The sequence below is a fragment of the Pristiophorus japonicus genome, chromosome 14, assembly GCF_044704955.1.
Source record: "Pristiophorus japonicus isolate sPriJap1 chromosome 14, sPriJap1.hap1, whole genome shotgun sequence".
In the NCBI taxonomy this organism is placed as follows: Eukaryota; Metazoa; Chordata; class Chondrichthyes; family Pristiophoridae; genus Pristiophorus; species Pristiophorus japonicus.
This window is the reverse complement of record NC_091990.1, coordinates 175,631,771-175,652,357: the sequence shown is the minus strand read 5'-3', so window position 1 is coordinate 175,652,357 and position 20,587 is coordinate 175,631,771. Positions and strand designations below refer to the sequence as shown.

At 45.9% G+C, this 20,587-nt stretch overlaps 1 protein-coding gene across 1 annotated transcript in view; it reads left to right on the top strand.

Moving 5' to 3' along the window:
• Positions 1-20,587, top strand: part of otog (otogelin) — a 350,354-nt gene that overhangs the window by 182,854 nt on the left and 146,913 nt on the right. Inside the window, exons 27-30 of the mRNA XM_070898763.1 lie at positions 10,590-10,746; positions 13,140-13,166; positions 15,429-15,596; positions 18,641-18,919. Of these exons, the coding sequence (XP_070754864.1) occupies positions 10,590-10,746; positions 13,140-13,166; positions 15,429-15,596; positions 18,641-18,919 (631 nt within the window). The remainder of the gene's footprint in view (positions 1-10,589; positions 10,747-13,139; positions 13,167-15,428; positions 15,597-18,640; positions 18,920-20,587) is intronic.

Below are 20,587 nucleotides of genomic sequence, written 5' to 3'. Positions count from 1 at the left end.
GCGCACAGCAAGCTCCCACAAACAGCAATGTGATAATGACCATTTAAACTGTTTTTATTATGTTGATTGAGGGATAGATATTGGCCAGGACACTGGGGATAATTCCCCTGCTCTTCTTTGAAATAGTGACATGGGATCTTTTACATCCAACTGAGAGGGCAGACGGGACTTCTGTTTAAGTCCATCCGAAAGACGGCACCTCCGACAGTGCAGCACTCCCTCAGCACTGCACTGGAGTGTCAGCCTAGATTTATGTGCTCAAGTCCTTGAAGTGGGATCAGTTGTTGGCGAGGATGGAAGGATCTGAGGTTTTTTTTTAGGAGAGCATAATAATGGAGGTTTTGAAGTGGGGAGGGATGATGCTGTAAGGGGTGGTTTTCAGGGGGTCAGCTTTCCCTTCTGACCTTATATGAGTGGTTCCGAATCGCTCCCACACCCTTGGTTCTAGACACTGGAATTATGAAGGGACTGTGATATACTTGGACAGACAATCGGTTTCAAGGTAGGAAGCAGGTATGGCTTTATTGTGTTTAAAAAGAAGTAAAAGGCACACCTTTAATAACACACACACAGACCAATACACACTGAATGGTACAACACATTGAATAAAATGTCAAATTACAGCCTGTGGAGAAAAAGAATACAGCTTAAACTCTAAATGGGGTAAAAAAGAGAATGCAGATACATTTACACAAGTTATCCCAGCCTCCCCCCTCCCAATTCCCCTAACTAACTAAGTTATAGCTCTGAGGGTTCAGGGGCTATGCTCACCAATCCCTTTTGACAGTTGCCGGTGAATCACGGTTTCGGGGTTCGCTGCACTTGGCCTTCTAGGTGAGCCGTACCCCGGACGGAGGAGAGGACTTCGGACTGCGTAGTCTTCGGTTGGGGTGCGTCCGTTGATGCGGTAATTTGCGTTTTGGATGTTTGGGGTAAGTACCCACTTTCTTTGGTTAGGAATAGTTTTAGTTAGTCCCTTTTGGTAATTTCTCACCTGTTGGTCGTTCAGAAGTAGATTGTAGAGTGGAAATAAAGGTCGATTCTTTGGTTTTTGCTGAGTTGGTTTCGGTTGGTCGTTTCGCTGGTTGTAGTGGCCCGGATTGTCAATTTAGTTGCTGACAACCTTCCGTTTCATGGGCCTCGTGCTCGGTCGGTCCTTGACGATTTCTTGTAGTTTCCTTCACGACTCCATTTCTTCACTCCCCAGCTCCGGCTGCTTGTGTCTGTCTGTGTTCGAGTCTGTGCTCTGCTAGAGTCTGTGTTCTGCTAGTCTTTCCTTGTAAAACTGGGGGATAGATATATCCCCAAAAAGGCTCCATTATCTCCCATCAAATCTCTTGGGCTCTGTTTAAACTGTCTGTCCATTGATTTTCAAATGTCTCCTTTGTCAGCAGTAACTCGATTAGGGTGTGAGAATGTGCTATCACTGGTTTTGCATTGTTTTAGGATTGTCCAGTTGTTCTGACCATGATTTCCATTGTGCTTGATTGGGTAATTCGATTAGCTCTTAGTGCGTGAATAGATCCCCCAGACAGTCTGGGATTCTTAATACACGAATTTGACCTCACCTCCTGTATTTGGTAACTCCTTTTCGCAGCCAAAATGTTGTAGAATCTTAAAATTGATATGCTCCTTCCCATAGATGTTTAGGGATCTCAAGCTTCTGTAATTTAGATCCATTTTGAATTCCCTTTCCTATGAGTCCAAACACTGGGGGGGGGGGTCTCCATGAATGCATCCCCTTTTATCCCCCGCAGGCTTCGTCTGCCCCTTTAAACTAATTTTAAAAGCCCAGACAGGGATTCTTCTCCTCTGTAGGGGAAAGGTACCTGGAAACTTTGCGAGATATTGGTAAATTCTACATTCCCCCCTGTGATACCATATCACTTATGGTATCATTCTTCGAGGTGAGCAAAGTTCCTGACTCCCAAGAGATAACCTTCCCCGTAAATTAGCTAAACTAATACCCAAAATGCATTACACTTATGCAACATCACCATAGATGCACACTTTTCCCTTTACAGGTACAAACTTTTTACATTTACACCCTCCCAGCTTGGAGGGGGTTCAATCACTACAATTGCATTCCAGCACAGTTACATTTCATTTCAGTTACATTATATTCACCAGCATATAGGCAACGTACAACCACATTACAGAAGGAAAAAAACCTAGATTAGAATTAAACAACATCAATTGGTCTCCTGAGGTTTGTCCATCACCCGGTAATGTCTGTACCTTGCCCTTGAGAACTGCTCTCAGGCTGGCTGCCACACAAGACAAACTCAAAATAATCACCTAAACATTACTGCAACATTATCCTCAATTCTAAACTAAACCTTAAAATGTAAAATGGTGCAGTCAGCTGCCTTAAACTAAAATTAGAGCTATGTACAACCGCCACCCGTCCCCGGGTGGCCTGGTTAGTCCCTGTCAGGCCTATGCCTTGTGCGGCCTGATAGCCGCCTGGATGCTAGGGTTTCCCCGCAGCCGGTGAGCTGGAGACCCTTGTCTCTGGGGCAGCTCGTTGCTACTGCTCCTGTGAGACCCTCACCGCTGGAGGCGGCTGGCTGGTGTTCCCTACTCTGCGCGGCCTCTGTACTTCTGACCTTCGGCCTTTCCTGTCGGGCTGCCCTTCTCCTAGGGTAGAATCGCTGAGGCTCAGATGCCGGTGATCACGGGATCTTTGGCCGTGGTGTACGGAGGGTCCTTCTCAGGGGGGTGTGTCCGAATCCCAAACGATGGGTGGGATAGCCCCTCCAGTACTGCAATTCACCGTACCTATAGGCACGGTTTCTGAGCTTGCCACATTCCCTGTGGGCCCTCCACTGTCGGGGGCGGCCAACGGAGGGTCCCTGTCCTGAGGACAGTTCACCCCTCCCGGCTGCCCTCTGTGCTTGGCTGACCCTGGGTTGTACAGCTTGCACTGGTTGATGTGGAACCACTTAGTACGGCGGGGCAGCTTTATGGATTAGACCATCGGGCTTGCCTTGTCCACAATGCTTTATGGCCCCATATATAATGCTTCAAAAACCCCGACCTGAGTATAGTTCCTCACCATGACCTGGTCCCCTATCTCCCATTCGTGGTGTTTGCTGGGTTCTAGCAGCAATCGGTTCCTCCGATGCTGTCTGCCCATGTTACTAGCAGCCTGCCAGTGAATCTGTTTGAGGTGTTCAAACAAGTTCCTGACAAACCGGTCTCGGTTCACCTCTCTGAGCTGACCTTCTGTGAGCACCGGGGCTAGGACATGGGTGGGGGTCCGCATGATCCGGCCAGTCATGAGCTCGTATGGGGAATACCCGGTGCTCTTTGACTGGCTGGCTCGGATCCCCATTAGGGCCAACGGTAAGACCTCCACCCACTTTTGGGGTGAGTCTCCCGTTTCCTTTCTTGAATGGTGCGGTTTAAACGCTCCACAATACCAGATGACTGTGGATTGTGGGCAACGTGCCATTTCCCCTCAATGCCGAGCACCTTAAGGGTTGCCTGCATTACCTGCCCGGTGAAATGGCTCCCCTGGTCCGACTCCACATACTGTGGGAGTCCCCACCGGGAGAACATTTCCATCACTAGAATCTTAGTTGTCCCTAGTGCGGTGGCTGTTCGGCAGGGGAAGGCTTCAACCCATTTTGCGAACACGTCCACCAGGACTAGGCAGTATTTGTAGCCTCCCTGGGCAGTGGGTAGGGGCCCGATGTAGTCAATTTGGATTGACTGCCATGGTCCCTCTACCCTCCTGACGTGTCCTAGGGACACCTTCCTTTTCTGGGGGTCAGGGTTGTTCGCAGCACACACCAGGCAGTTCGCACAGAACTCGCGGACATCCTCCCTGAGTCCCGGCCACCATCCTGCCTGTTCCACCCGTTGCCAGGTGGTCTCAGGCCCGGGGTACCCTGCTCCTGGTCCCTCATGGGCCAGTTTTAGGAATTCCCTCTGGTGCTGCTGTGGCACGACCCATTGTCCCTCTTCAAACAGCAGGCCTTCCTTAACGGTAATGGCTGCTGTGCCGTACGGACCTTCTACTCTCTCTCCTCTAGCTAGCGCCTTCAGGACAGCTTTCAGGACTGGGTCCTGTGCCTGAACTGTTTTTAAGTCCGGGGCCAAAGCTATCCCTGTACTCTCTGTTGCCCTGTTCTTATTCTTGACCGCTGCTATGCGGCCGGTGTCATAGGGGTCCCAGAACTTTCCCGTGCGGGCACCTTCTTTGGCCAGTTTGTCAGCCTGTTGGTTTCCCTCTGCACGGGGTTCGGTTTTTGAATGGGCCTTCATCTTATGTATGTAGACCTTTCCCTCTTCCCCCACCGCTGTCACGATTTTCTCCAGCAGGGGCTTGATTGCCAGGGGTCTCCCGTCAGCGGACGTGTATCCGCGACGGGACCAGATAGCCAGGTACTCCATACATGAATTGCAGGTGAACATACTGTCCGAGCAAATCGTGTATGGGGTAGGGAATTCCTCGGGGTGGGTCACCACGTACATTACGGCGGACAGTTCAGCATGCTGGGCGCTCATTGTGCTGGGGAGCTTGATTGCCAGGGCAATACCTGCCCTTGGGTCATAGACTCCGCACCCAGTGAGTCGTTCGCCAGCAGATACCGTGCTGGACCCGTCCACGTAGATGTCCCAGCCTGTTGGGTGTAACCCCGCCCGAAGGCTAATGTTCACCTCCCATACCTCTTCTATGGAGCACCTGTGGGCTTTCCCTGGATAGATTAGGTTGGCTGCGAGCCTTGGCTCGCGGGGGCCTTCAACTCTGAGGTCCATCTGGGAGAGGAGCAGGGTCCAGCGAGCAATGCGGGCACTGCTCACCGTCCCGTCCTTAATCCTCCCATCTAGGAGCATCTGAGTAGGTGTGTGGTGGGTTAGGAGTGTTAGAGGAGACCCTCCCGTGAAGATCAAGGATCTTTTCACTGCCCAATGTGTGGCTAGGAGGTGTCTCTCACAGTTGGAGTACCCCTTCTCCACATCTGTGAGGATCCTGGAGGAGTAAACCACCGGTCTCAGCTGGCCGTGCCGCTCTTGAAGTAGCACTGAGCTCAAACTGTCCCCGCTGGCTGCCACCTCCAGGAAAAACTCCTTTCCTACATCTATCGCTCCTAAGGCTGGCGCAGTCTGCAAGTCCTTCTTGAGCTGATTAAATGCTGCCTTGCAACCCTCATCCCAGTCCCACTCTACCCCCTTGTGTAGGAGCCTGAGCAGAGGGGCTGCGGTGGCTGCATAATCCTCAATGAAGTCTCTGCAGTGCCCAGTGAGTCCTAGAAAGGATCTTACCTCTGTCACTGTGTTGGGGGCTGGTAACTCCTGTACTGCCTCCCTTCTAGCCTTGTCTATGGCCCTTTCCCCAGCGCGCACAGTCAGCCCCAGGAATTTGACTTCCTTCTGGCCGATCTGTGCCTTCTTGGGGTTTACTTTAAACCCTTCTTCTTTTAGCAGCTCCAGCAGCTCGGCCAGCAGTGGGCCATGTTCCTCCCCCTGATCGGTGAACAGGAGCAGGTCATCCACATACTGCACCAACTGCTGGGGTCTGCTAAAGCCTTTAAACAGTTCGCCATACATTGGTGAAAAATGCTGGGACTATTGTGGAAGCCTTGGGGAAGACAGTTCCACGTGTATTGTTGGCCCTTAAAGGTAAAGGCGAACTTGTACTGGTCCTCCCGTTTTAAAGGAATGGACCAGAACCCATTTGAAATGTCCAGCACCGTGAAAGTGGTCGTGGATGCTGGAATACTCCCTATGAGATCCGCTACGGCTGCTACAGTGGGTGCACAGGCAGGGATATTCTTATTTAGTACTCGATAGTCCACGGTGGCCCTCCATGAGTTGTCCGGTTTCTTAACCGGCCACAGTGGAGAGTTCACATGGGTTGCTATCGGTCTTAATACCCCTTGCTCTACCAGTGATCCCAGGGCCGTTGTCAGGTCTGCCTCTGCCTCCCTGGGGAAGTTATATTGCTTTTGTGGTCGGGTCATGGAGTCCCCTACTATACTAACTTCCATCCCCGTTACTCTACCACAGTCATGTTTGTGGGTGGCAAATGCTGCAAGGTGTGCCCGTACATATGCCTGGTACTCCACTGGGGTGTTACTGACCAGTAATTCCAAGTCATAACCCTCCTTTGGCTTCACGGTACACAACGTTCCCTTGGCCCCTTTTTCTGGGATCACCGCCACCTCACCTTCCCTGTCAGTCACTATGGCTCCCCATAGACAGTGGTTCCTGAGATCCACTAGGATCTGGTGGCTAATATAAAATCAGCTCCCAGGATCCCTTTTCCCTTCTGCTCCCATTTCATCAGGACACACTTCCATTTGGTTTTGAGTGTCCCTAACTGAATGGTGAGCGGGATGGAAAACGAACCAGTTTGCTCATTGCCTGTGAACCCCACTAGACTGTACGGGACCCCGTTCGATAGAGGTGAGGTAGCTGGGTTATCTGCATATACAAGGGTGCTGGAAGCACCAGTATCTAGCAGGTAGGTCCCTTTCACTTTCTCCACCTCCATCATAACGCACGGTCTCTTCCAGGCATCGTACTCTAGGGAACACAGGTACACAGGAACACAGATGCTGGCTCTAGTCATGCATCTGGGTGGGTTGGAGCAGAGGGTTTTACCGTACCGGCTACTGCACCGGTTGCAATAGCTATTGCACCCTGTCTGTTTATGAGTGTCTGTAGGGCGGCTACGAGTGTCTCATATGAGTCGGGTGTTCCTGCCCCGGCGTTACGGGCTGGGGCTGGAGTGGCCCTTCCCTTAGTCTCTTTCCATGGGTTCCTACAGTCCTTCCTCCAGTGCCCACTTTTCCCACACCCAAAACACTTGCCCCCTTTGTGGGGAGGATTCCCACCTTCCTGATGCCACTCTCTCTTGCTTTGGCTGGGTTTAATCTCATGGACCCTCCCTTTAGAGGAGGGTTCCTCTGTCCCTCTACTGTTCCGGTAAGCCAGTGTCAACTCTCTGACCACTGTCTCCTCGGTGGTTCTGGGATCTCTTGGATCGAACCAGACCTCGGCTTTTGCCTTTATTCCAGGTAGGTTGTTTGCCACCAGGCTGCGGAGCCAGTGAGCCAGCTCGTTAGGGTTCAGGTGGGCCCGGTCAAGAGCCCCACTACAGGCCCTTTCGTAGACCGGCCACAACCTGTCGGCGAAAGCCTGTGGAGTCTCCCCATCGAGCTGCACTGTTTTCTCCACTCGGGAGAAAGGACTCCCGTCGTTCATACCCATGGCCTCTAGAACCTCCTCCTTAACTGTAGCGTACGTGTTTTGCCCCTTTCTGCTGTCTGCAGAGAGGGAATGGCACAGCTTGGTGTCAAGCGAGAAGAGCAACAACTTACCCTGCTCTGAATCATCGCACCCGTTAATATCCCCTGTGTGTTCCACTTCCAGGAAGTGTACCGAGGGATCCCCCTGTTGGGTGAGCTTACTTAGGTGGCCTATCATAGCCCTCAGTTTTTGGGTATCGTGGGGGACTATGAAGTTGCTTTCTAGGGGTCCTGCTGCCCCATTCGCATCAGGCGGGCCAAACTTCTGCTGCCGGACCGGGTGCATTGGCCCTGGTTCCGGCCCTTCTTGTATTGGCTCGCCTCTTCCCCCTGCTGCCAAGCCGAGTTAAAACTCGGGGCTGCCGGTGTTGGTAGTTCGCAATCCTTGCCTGCCCCGCACTCTGACTGAAACCCCTGCTGCCCCGGGCCATTCCTGGGAGCTGCAGGCGGTGACTGAGGGGTTTCTCCTTGCCCAACCAGGTGTTCCTGGGCTAAACACGGGTTTCTCAGGCACACCATGCCTTTAGCCTGGGATAGAGCAAGGTTCAAGCTTTGGATCTGCTGCTGGCAGGGACCGTGGTCTCCTGCCTCAAATTCCCTGGTACTGGCTACCTTATAGGCTACCTGAATGTTTCTCACCCTCTCCCCGTACTCTTTAACTTGCTTGGCGAGGCAGGAATTCTCTTCCCGCAATGCCCGTTCGCTATTCTTGGCTTCAATAATCTGACACTGTAAAAGGTCCAGTTGGGTTTAGTGCCTTTCTCTAGTGAGCTCTCTACTTTCCTTTAACTGTCCCACCTCTGTCCACAGCCTTTCCTCAACTGTGGCCCTTGCGCTAGATCTCTCTTCTGCCTGTCTCAATACTCCCTTTAATTTCTCATTTTCCTCATCAAAAGCCGGATCTGTTGCTGAAGGCAAATTAGCCAAATGGCCTTCTCTATCAACCTTTTATGGTCCTTGCTCTCAGTCCATTGAGCTGCAGCATCTTCCGGACACTCAGCATACAATAGATCGAGTACCCACTCCTTAGCCACATTTACCCTCTTAAACACATACGAGGAAATCCCCTCTTCCATTTTGCTTCGTTTCCTGAAACCAGTCTCACTCTTATCACGTCCCTTGTACCAGTGTCCCATCTGGGTCGCCATGATGTAAGGGGTGGTTTTCGTGGGGTCAGCTTTCCCTTCTGACCTTATATGAGTGGTTCCGAATCGCTCCCACACCCTTGGTTCTAGACACTGGAATTATGAAGGGACTGTGACAGACTTGGACAGACAATCGGTTTCAAGGTAGGAAGCAGGTATGGCTTTATTGTGTTTAAAAAGAAGTAAAAGGCACACCTTTAATAACATACACACAGACCAATACACACTGAAGGGTACAACTTATTGAATAAAATGTCAAATTACAGCCTGTGGGGAAAAAGAATACAGCTTAAACTCTAAATGGGGTAAAAAGGAGAATGCAGATACATTTACACAAGTTATCCCAGCCTCCCCCCTCCCAATTCCCCTAACTAACTAGGTTATAGCTCTGAGGGTTCAGGGGCTATGCTCACCAATCCCTTTAGACAGTTGCCGGTTTCGGGGTTCACTGCACTTGGCCTTCTAGGCGAGCCGTACCCCGGACGGAGGAGAGGACTTCGGACTGCGTAGTCTTCGGTGGGTTGCGTCCGTTGATGCGGTAATTTGCGTTTTGGATGTTTGGGGTAAGTACCCACTTTCTTTGGTTAGGAATAGTTTTAGTTAGTCCCTTTTGGTAATTTCTCACCTGTTGGTCATTCAGAAGTGGATTGTAGAGTGGAAATAAAGGTCGATTCTTTGGTTTTTGCTGAGTTGGTTTCGGTTGGTCGTTTCGCTGGTTTTAGTGGCCCGGATTGTCAATTTGGTTGCTGAAAACCTTCCGTTTCGTGGGCCTCGTGCTCGGTCGGTCCTTGACAATTTCTAGTAGTTTCCTTCACGACTCCATTTCTTCACTCCCCAGCTCCGGCTGCTTGTGTCTGTCTGTGTTCGAGTCTGTGCTCTGCTAGAGTCTGTGTTCTGCTAGTCTTTCCTTGTAAAACTGGGGGATAGATATATCCCCAAAAAGGCTCCGTTATCTCCCATCAAATCTCTTGGGCTCTGTTTAAACTGTCTGTCCATTGATTTTCAAATGTCTCCTTTGTCAGCAGTAACTCGATTAGGGTGTGAGAATGTGCTATCACTGGTTTTGCATTGTTTTAGGATTGTCCAGTTGTTCTGACCATGATTTCCATTGTGCTTGATTGGGTAATTCAATTATCTCTTAGTGGGTGAATAGATCCCCCAGACAGTCTGGGATCCTTAATACACGAATTTGGCCCCACCTCCTGTATTTGGTAACTCCTTTTCGCAGCCAAAATGTTGTAGAATCTTAAAATTGATATGCTCCTTCCCATAGATGTTTAGGGATCTCAAGCTTCTGTAATTTAGATCCATTTTGAATTCCCTTTCCTCTGAGTCCAAACACTGGGGGGGGGGGGGTCTCCATGAATGCATCCCCTTTTATCCCCCGCAGGCTTCGTCTGCCCCTTTAAACTCATTTCAAAAGCCCAGGCAGGGATTCTTCTCCTCTGTAGGGGAAAGGTACCTGGAATCTTTTCGAGATATTGGTAAATTCTACAATGCCTAATGAACCGTTGACAGTATCAACTTAAATGGGCAACAAGAAGGGTAGTTTGGTGGTCAGAAGTTGTCTGGGAAGGGGATCAAGGTCAAAGGAATTGGGTCAAATAGCTAAAAGGGATGTTATAAAATTAAGCCTGCTTTTCATTGTCAATACATGTATCATTATCTTACATTTTCAACACATTTCTATGACAACTGTATGGTTTTTGGAAAACATTTTTCTAAATATGTGGAAACTGTAGCCAGTTAATGGTAACATAGCCAAAAGTTAATAAATTTGAATTAGTTGGTAAAAATGATTCATCCATAGTAATCGAGGAAGACTTGTTTCCACTCTTAGCGTCCTTAGATGGCTGAACAGTCCAATACGAGAACCACAGTCCCTGTCACAGGTGGGGCAGATAGTCGTTGAGGGGAGGGGTGGGTGGGACTGGTTTGCCGCACGCTCTTTCTGCTGCCTGCGCTTGATTTCTGCATGCTCTCGGCGATGAGACTCGAGGTGCTCAGCGCCCTCCCGGGTGCACTTCCTCCACTTAGGACGGTCTTTGGCCAGGGACTCCCAGGTGTCGTTGGGGATATTGCATTGTTATATTCACTGGCTTTCCAGCCTTGCTTAATGACATATTTTATAAATGACCCAATCCTCTTGTGTTTTACCACTTATGTCTTTGTTATTATTCAGGTTGATGTCACCTGGTTTTATGCCAACTGTTTGGCAGATACATGCGCCTGTAACCGAGGTGGAGACTGTGAGTGCTTCTGCACCAGTGTGCTAGCATATGCTCACATGTGCTGTCAACATGGAGTTGCAATTGACTGGAGAACCCCCATGATCTGCCGTAAGTATAGCAGCAACAGAAAGCAAGCAGCAACCTACACTCTCCGAGGGTCATTGGTGGTCATTTTTCAACATTCCATGGACTCTGGATCAGTTCCTATGGATTGGAGGGTAGCTAATGTAACCCCACTTTTTAAAAAAGGAGGGAGAGAGAAAACAGGGAATTATAGACCGGTTAGCCTGACATCGGTAGTGGGGAAAATGTTGGAATCAATTATTAAAGATGTAATAGCAGCGTATTTGGAAAGCAGCGACAGGATCGGTCCAAGTCAGCATGGATTTATGAAAGGGAAATCATGCTTGACAAATCATCTAGAATTTTTTGAGGATGTAACTAGTAGAGTGGACAAGGGAGAACCAGTGGATGTGGTGTATTTGGACTTTCAAAAGGCTTTTGACAAGGTCCCACACAAGAGATTAGTGTGCAAAATTAAAGCACATGGTATTGGGGGTAATGTATTGATGTGGATAGAGAACTGGTTGGCAGACAGGAAGCAAAGAGTCAGGATAAACGGGTCCTTTTAGAATGGCAGGCAGTGACTAGTGGGGTACCGCTAGGTTCAGTGCTGGGACCCCAGCTATTTACAATATACATTAATGATTTGGACGAGGGAATTGAATGTAATATCTCCAAGTTTACAGATGACACTAAGCTGGGTGGCAGTATGAGCTGTGAGGAGGATGCTAGAGGCTGCAGGGTGACTTGGACAGGTTAGGTGAGTGGGAAAATGTATGGCAGTTGCAGTATAATGTGGATAAATGTGAGGTTATCCACTTTGGTGGCAAAAACAGGAAGGCAGAATATTATCTGAATGGTGACAGATTAGGAAAAGGGGAGATGCAACGAGACCTGGGTGTCATGGTACATCAGTCATTGAAAGTTGGCATGCAGGTACAACAGGCGGTGAATAAGGCAAATGGCATGTTGGCTTTCATAGCGAGAGGATTTGATTATAGGAGCAGGGAAGTTTTACTGCAGTTGTACAGGGCCTTGGTGAGGCCAACCTTGAATATTGTGTATAATTTTGGTCTCCTAATCTGAGGAAGGACATTCTTGCTATTGAGGGAGTGCAGTGAAGGTTCACCAGACTGATTCCTGGGATGGCAGGATTGACATATGAAGAAAGACTGGATCGACTAGGCTTATATTCACTGGAATTTAGAAGAATGAGAGGAGATCTCGTAGAAACATATAAAGTTCTGATGGGATTGGACAGGTTAGATGCAGGAAGAAGGTTCCCGATGTTGGGGAAGTCCAGAACCAGGGGTCACAGTCTAAGGATAAGGGGTAAGCTATTTAGGACCGAGATGAGGAGAAATGTCTTCACTCAGAGAATTGTGAACCTGTGGAATTCTCTACCACAGAAAGTTGTTGAGGCCAATTCGTTAGATATATTCAAAAGGGAGTTAGGTGTGGCCCTTACGGCTAAAGGGATCAAGGGTTATGGAGAGAAAGCAGGAATGGGGTACTGAAGTTGCATGATCAACCATGATCTTATTGAATGGTGGTGTAGGCACGAAGGGTCGAATGGCCTACTCCTACACCTATTTTCTATGTTTCTATGTCCCTGTAGCAGAGAAGTGCTGAAGTGAAGACTTCCAACCTGTGAATGCCATTGACATTTCTTTTTATTTATGTAGCATGCTGCTTGTGATTTTGGGGCTCTTTGGAGACTCAATGGTAAAGTGGAACTTGCTTTCCACACCTCCCACACACAACGCAGAAAAAGCTGTGCTTCTGATGCGATCAGATGTATGGAGCTCATCTCCTTTATATCGTTGCATGTGGTCAGTAGCAGGAATGCTGTGCTCCTGTCTATAACAGCACTTGATTAATTAACAGAGTTCATTTTGGTTCCATAATTTTTAACAAAGTAATTTTAAAGCGAGTATTAGAAACCTATTTCATATTGAACATAAAAATAGGCTGCAATTCCCTTTAATTTGGAAAAAAACCCACTTCTTTTAATGTTTCTATTGACAAAAATAAAATTAACTAAGAATCGCTATTTGGTGTTGTATTGTTCTGAACCTTCTATTTTTTAAAAACCATATACCACTTTAAATTTACACAATTCACTTAACATGGTGAGCTTTTAACCTGGACTTTATTTTCTTTGAGATTCTGAGTGGAAAGCAGACACTTTCATGTAAGAAGAGGGAGGAAATTAAAGAGCTAGTTATGCCAGATTGTTTCCTGCTGGCTGACCAAAAGGCAATATTGGTAGACACCTGGGAACAGGTAACCAATCTGTCCTCTCAGCTTGAGAAAATGCATGGCATGAGGGAAAATATTCAAAAGAACTTTAGAAATATTATATTAATTTGTTAGAAATTTGGTCATATCAAATGACAAGATAAATTTTAGTGACCTGTTCTTTTCCTTTCTTTCAGCCTATGATTGTGAATATTATAACAAAGGTAAGATTCAACTTTATGATGGTAATCTGTGAAGCAGAATAGTTATGTATGAGGTTTTTCCAGTATTTTGATTAAATGTGCTTTTCGCATTACAAGAATTATTGTCAGGTCGAAAGATGGAATAATAATGATGGACAAAAAATTGGCATTCATTTTAAAGTAACTTACTGCTTTTACTGCTCAAATCTAGGAAATCAAATCTATTGACTACATGAAAGCTGACTGCCCAGCATGTTTGCACTAAAAAGAGCTGGACAGATAGGTTGAAATATGCATTTTAATATTAACATAGAAGGCAAAGGAATTTATAGAAATGTGTTACCATGATCATCATAGGCAGTCCCTCAGAATCGAGGAAGACTTGCTTCCACTCTTAAAATTAGTCCTTTGGTGGCTGAACAGTCCGATACGAGAACCACAGTCCCTGTCACAGGTGGGACAGATAGTCGTTGAGGGAAAGGGTGGGTGGGACTGGTTTGCCGCATGCTCCTTCCGCTGCCTGCGCTTGATTTCTGCACGCTCTCGGCGGCGAGACTCGAGGTGCTCAGCGCCCTCCCGGATGTACTTCCTCCACTTAGGGCGATCTTTGGCCAGGGACTCCCAGGTGTCGATGGGGATGTTGCACTTTATCAGGGAGGCTTTGAGGGTGTCCTTGTAACGTTTCCTCTGCCCACCTTTGGCTCGTTTGCCGTGAGGGAGTTCTGTGAACAGCTTTCGGACTATGCTTAAAATTTTGTTGTGACATCTGCAAGCCTCGTAAACAACTGATCTTTGCCACAGTTTGATTTAAAAGTTAAGTCCTCTCAAGTTATTTCAATTTGATAGGTGTCTTTATTTTACAACCCCACTGAAAAGATATATAACATAAACTTATTTACGGAGCATACACTGACCTTGAAATGGACAAAATTCACACACCAGAATTTGTTTCTCTCAAATTTTAGATTCTACTTTGGAACAAATAGGGGTATATTTTCCATCCCACCAGCTGTAAAGTTAAAGAGAAATTCTTTAACTAAGTAGTCAGTCAGCAAAAGAATTTCTCTTTACATGCAGAGAAAAATAGACCTAATTGTTGAAGTACGAACTAAATACTCTGTTTATAGAGTATAAGGCTGCTAGCTGAGACAAAAGATAAATTAGTTTGAAGAACATGCTGGTATCTCACAACACGGCAGCCTGGATACAGAGAAGCGACTGGGTTATCAACAAAACTGAGCCCCTAGAGGGGGCTAAATGTTTACTATATCAGACATTTGAAAAGTAATATAGTATAATATCTCATTATGCTGATATAGTTTCTGCTTTCAAAAAAAAAGTTATTTAGGTAAACTCGTGACCGAAAAATTACACTATTTATAAATTATCTAACATGTTCAAAATAAATAGAACAGCAACATATAAGCAGTTCATAATTTGTTGTGTAGATGCAGATATAATTTCATTCACCGTGAGCTTTGATTTCTATCTTTTACAACCTGATGGAGTGCAGAACTTTGGATTTTCAAGAAAGTGATTCAATAAGGCAGTCTTTTCAAAATTTCGTTCTTGCCATTTTAGAAAGGACCCTGAACCATCTTATCCTTGCTCCACCTCCCTCCCATCTCAACGGTACACTCAATTGCATGAGATGCTCCAGCTCATGGCTATGCTAAAGGGATTCACAGCACCCATTCGATTCAAATGGTAGACCATGCTGCTTCTATCTAGTTTGGATGCAGCCAACATCGGCAGCTTTATTACCAAACTACCCAAGTGATACACAAAGGGTCTTGCAAAATAAAGATGCCATGAATTACAGAGAAAAAATAGAGACTAAAAGTGGCAAAATCAAATGTTAATTAAATCCTGTTCATTCTTCAGTGGAGGCACAAAGAGGTTAAAGAGGAATAATAATCATAGATGATCTGCAAAAATTAACAAATACAGTCACAGCAGCCAACATATTACAGGCAACTCTCGATTATCCGTACATAGATCCAACGGGAAACCATTATAATGGGATTTAAAATTTCAGCCTGGGAAGGCATCGGGTTTTAACTTTATAATGTCAATCGTTCTAACAGAGAAATCGTTTACCTGGCATAGCCCAATCCCCAAGGGACCCGGATAATCGAGAGTTGCCTGTATAGTGTCATTTTAACATACTAAATTAAACTAACGGTGCCAAGTCAGTTAGGAAATTGAACAGGTACGGTTGAAGTTCGCATTTACAATACTTGAATTTTCTAAAATGAAACTGAGTCTCTTTTCTACTTGCAGTGCTGGGAAAGGGTCCTTACTCACTGACCAGTTATTTGGATGGCAATACAGTGGTGGCAGCCAATTTGTCAAGTGGTGCTGTTTTTCCAGCTACAAGAGAAATTTCCATGCCAGGAGTACTGACACTTTTTATGCTGACTCCAGGGCTGTACTCGACGAAGCCACATGGTAAGCAAGTCTAAGACTAAGTTTAACAAACTTGGCAGTTATTCAGCAGCAATCGCTGTATATTTGCCGAAAAGCAACATTATAAATAGCAATGCTTTGCGCATTAGAATCATTTGATCATATTTTTCCTCTCTTGATAAGCATGTAGTGTCAAACACCTGTAAAAGTAGCAACCAAGAAGGAAACTTCTTCTGCATTTTTTTTGTCGTCCTTTGCTTCTGAAAGTTCCCTGCTGAAAGATGGAGGAACCATAATGGTACAGCACTAAAATACAGAGGTCAACAGCGTTCTTTCATCAACTTTTTCCTGTTGTTGGTTCTAGTCATTTTCAGACAGCATCTTAATGTTTTATTGTAAAGAATAGATGTAGATTCAATCACATAGATGTAGATGTACAGCTTTAGGATAGATGTAGATTGGAAACTTTAGAATAATCCTAGATGTACAACTCGAAAATACAATCTTAGAGTAAATGTCTGCATATATGTGTACAGGTTTTGTATCGGTCTAAGCATAAGTATACAACTTTAGAATAGTTTTAGATGTATAGAGTTACTTTGTGGCTATTTTCAATGCCTACATTTTACTAATTTTCTCTTTTATTACACCTCCTGAACTGAAGGTGTAAATTTATGGCTAAATATGGTTCCACCAGGGCTGGGCAGCCTCCAGCAACTCACCCAGGTGTCCATTCTTGTGTGCGAGTCCACAGAATGATTGCCAGCAGGGTAAAAGACCACAAGCGAGCAAGAACCCAAAGTGATTATTTTTCACTCCTTATCTAGTTCAAGGTCACTGATGCCAATTGTGTCACCTGTCGAATCCTCTAAGATCAACAAAGACAAAATCAGTGGGGAATAAACTTGGGATTTTCCCATCTGTGTGACTCATCTGCAAACTAGGGTGTATTTTCTGAGACAGGTGCAGTTTATTCCCAGATGGTTAGAAATGGGTTCAAAGTACACCAAACGTAAAGTGGGTTGTTTGCACCCATTTATTAGGCATAGCTCCAGCTACAGATTTGTACATGTGGTGGAGCACACCAATTGGAAGGAGCAGCGAGCAGCGGCCTGGGAGCAGCATGGAGGCATACTACTCCAGGGAGCAGCACGAGCTGCGATAGCAGCAAAGAGTGATATCATCACGGTCCAGGTCGGTGATTGGAGCGTGGGCAGATACAGCAGGAATGGCGAGGTCAGGGCAACGGAACGGCGAGAGACTGTAGAGGGATGTGATCGGGGCCTAGGGGAGGCGTGAATTCGGGGCCAGGGGCCCAGGGGCAGCACAGTCCAGCCCACACTGTGATATGTGCGCGCACTAGGTCCGTGCAGCAGAGCAGGTCTCCAGTCGTCCTGGTTAACCCTTGCCACTGGACCAAGACCTAGCTCTGTCAAGACCGTGTGGTGGCTGGTGTGCAACGGTCACCACACGTTAAAAAAATCCAAGCACAGGCATCTTCCACCCTTCAGGATGTAGTTCAGGATCTGGAACTTTAGATCCTTCATTGGAACACCTGTGAACGTATCCTTTTTTGGCGTGGAAGCAAGTCATCCTCGTTTCAAGGGACCACCTATGATAATGGGTTAGAGCAAAAGATTGAGGTGCAGATGAAATTTGATGGAATGCAGACAGTTAAATGAGTGTGGCAGAATAGGATAAAGGGAGGCAGGACTAAGAGATGACAAGCAACAATGAAGCTAAGGAAGACTCGATTTGTAGGCACAAGTCTGCAGGCAAATAATGGAACAGTCCAGCACCCAGCCCTGTTTGATGGCTGCTGAAGTGAAGGTGGATCTGCATGAACCAGTCGCTAGAAAGGTGGCACTATTTGCTATTCTATGACACCATCCTGAAAGGTCAGCATTGCAACATGCTTGGAAGGAAGTGGAAGCAACTGAGCAGTCAGGACACTGCCTGAACCAGTCCTATGCTGCATGTTAGCTGCAAGTGTCCTTGCAGCAGATGGCACACCTATGTATCTAGCTCTCTGCTGACCCAGATTCCATAAAGACAGTTGCTTAATGACTTTTACAGGCTGGTTAGACATAGCCTGTAGATATGTGGTGTGACAACTTGGTGGGTGGGGGCCACCATGGTCTGGGTTTTTGCATTTGGTGCCATTAAAACCATGGCCTACTGTAATTGGGGTTATTCTGAAACCCATCCAGTGTTATGGTCGGTTATGCATTCAAATATCACATTTATGCCATTAGTTTTGCTGTCGCAGCCTCTTTTGGAAACTGAAGCCTTTTCATGTACTAATACTCTACCACTGTGAGGTACATGCACCTCTGTTTGTAAATGCAGGTGTAACCGTACCATGGGCACAGATTCAACTCTGGTGCAGCCAGAAAAAAAGATATTCTCTCTCTCTCGTCTGTTTTCTATGTTAAAGATGCTATATAAATACAGGTTCTAGTTTTATTGGGAGACCAACCTGAGAGACATGTATAGTCTGCCTGTGAAGTTGAGGTACTATTGTATTAGCTCTAGCTAGAGCAGATCAATATGGCTGATAAAGGTTTAATATGACTCTACACATTCTATTCAAAGAGTAAGGCAAGCTCTCTAACATGACAGTTAAAGCACCTATCTCATCTATTCAATAACATGCTATTTCACTCACAAATGAGGGTATGGGTCCCAGAAGAGCCGAGGGCCCAGGGGCAGCACTGGCCTGCCCACACTGCGATATGTGTGCGCTCTAGGTTCGTGCAGCAGAGCTGGTCTCCAGTCGTCCTGGTTAATCCTTGCCACTGGATAAAGACCTAGCTCTGTCAAGCCCATGTGGTGGTTGATGTGCAACGGTCACCACACGTTAAAAAAATCCACGCACAGGTATCTTCCACCCCTTCAACTGGAGTTCAGGACTGGAAGATCGGGTCTTTCATTGAAACATGAGTGAACTCATGTGGAAGCAAGTCATCCTTTTTCGAGGGACCGCCTATGATGATGATGATTTCACTCACAGCTTTCCCCAGCCACTACAGCGATACCACTTCCCAAACATTTTTTTTTAACATTCCTTTATTTGTTTTCAACAGATGCATCGTTAGTTTCCTTGGAAGTGGCCGACAGACCAAATTACTTTCTTCGCACTGGATTTGATGGAGTCCTACACCTCAGTAAATGGGAATACAACAAGACTTTTCAAAAAGAGGCAACATTTATATTCCACAAGGATGCATGGGTTTTGGGATATGATGCCTTTGAGTCTTACATAAGGCCAGGATTTTTTGTTCATCACAAGAGCTCCTTGCTGCACCTGATGAAATACAACCACTCAAAGGGTTTCAGACATGCTATTCTCTTTCAGCTTACAGGTGAGTAAATAATGTCCTCCATCAAAATGAAAGTAGATTAATTGTTAATGAACACATTTTTAAAAAAATGTGTCATTTTAAAGCAGGAACCTGCTGTCAATTGTAATTCATTAAAATTTTGACATGAAGCTTCTGATGGGTAAAAGCTTTATTTTCTAATTGACATTCTCTTTTGGGTAATCTTTTACTTTTACATTTCTCTGTGTTCTAATCTGACGTTTTTCTTATGTTTCTAGTCGGTTATGTCTTTAGATGCTTTGATAATGACTCCACGAGGCAAAGCATTGCACTTGAACTGTAGTGACCTTAGTCCGTTTAATATAACTTCAGAGTGAGGATCACACATGGTGGACTCCCTTTTATACCTGGGTACCTGTGGTGTACAGGTGACCCCTGGGCCTCCACCAGTTGCACCCTCTGGTGGTACCAGCATAGTGTATACAATGCGAACCTTGTGGATGGTACCTCCGATAAACAAGTCTCCATCTTATGCAACTATACGGTGACTACACAGAGAGTATATCTATAGTCTGCATATATAACAGTTTTCAAATGTTGGATGGAGTTGAGCTGTGTCAGAGCGTAACAGTCAAGGATGAGGAAAAAAACACTTTGTCCATGGAATCGTGTCTTTCTAGTATACAAACTCTGCCAGCCCAACTTATAATTGCATTTTGAACACCCTAAATATATCTTCTGCCTCTACAATCTTTACATATCTTGATGAAGTAACCCTTTAAACTTCTTTTCTCCAAGACTGTACAGCTTAAACTTCTGATATTTCTTAAATCTCCTTTACACTTTGTTGATCTTCATTGCACTCTCCTACTATGTTAAGAGTTATTAGGGACAAACATGTTTGGCAGAAAAATGGAAACAGAGTTTTTTTGAGATTGGGGGGTTTTGAAGAGAAAGTGAAGGACTAAAGTTGAAACCATCACATCTTATGCAGCGATTGCTGTTGGTTAGAGCACTGAGAAGCATTAAGAAACTATGTTTTGAATAATTAAAATAAATAAATTTTCCCATGAAGAGGAAGATGTCGTAATTCAGCCATTCCAGTGTTAGAAGATGGTGTGAACAGTGAAAGGCTGCGATTTCAAATAAATTGCTTAATGTAGAGTGGTATCATAAGCAAGTGAGAGAGAGGACTGAGCTCTGTGTGGTACCCCTGGATTAATGCAAAAAGATTCAGAGCATTAGTCATAAACAGAGCAATTTTGACAAAACTATATAGCCATGATCATGGTTTTGGTAGGAGGATATATGAGAGCCAAACAGGCGAAGAGCTGCAGATGGCAGGGGGAATGTTCTTGTTGGGTGCAAGGCCTGGGCTTCATTTACAAACCAACGACAAGCTATGAGCACAAGCAGGAAGCTCACTGCAACTGGTTCTGGAAGAATGGGAAAATCATTCAGCTTTCATGCTGAGCTCGTCAACAATTGTAGCTTGGGGGGAAGGGGAGAGGCAATCTGTGGGGTGTAGGTAAGGGGGTTCTTTGATTGGCCAACAGTGGCCCAGAGTTTTTAAGATACTTCACGTAATAATAATACTTTTTGTCGTGTAGCGACTGTATATATTAAGTAAAAAAACATTGACAACACTGCCAAAATAACAAGATGAATGAGCAATTGTTCGGGTTTTCGATGGTATTGGTTGAGGGAAAA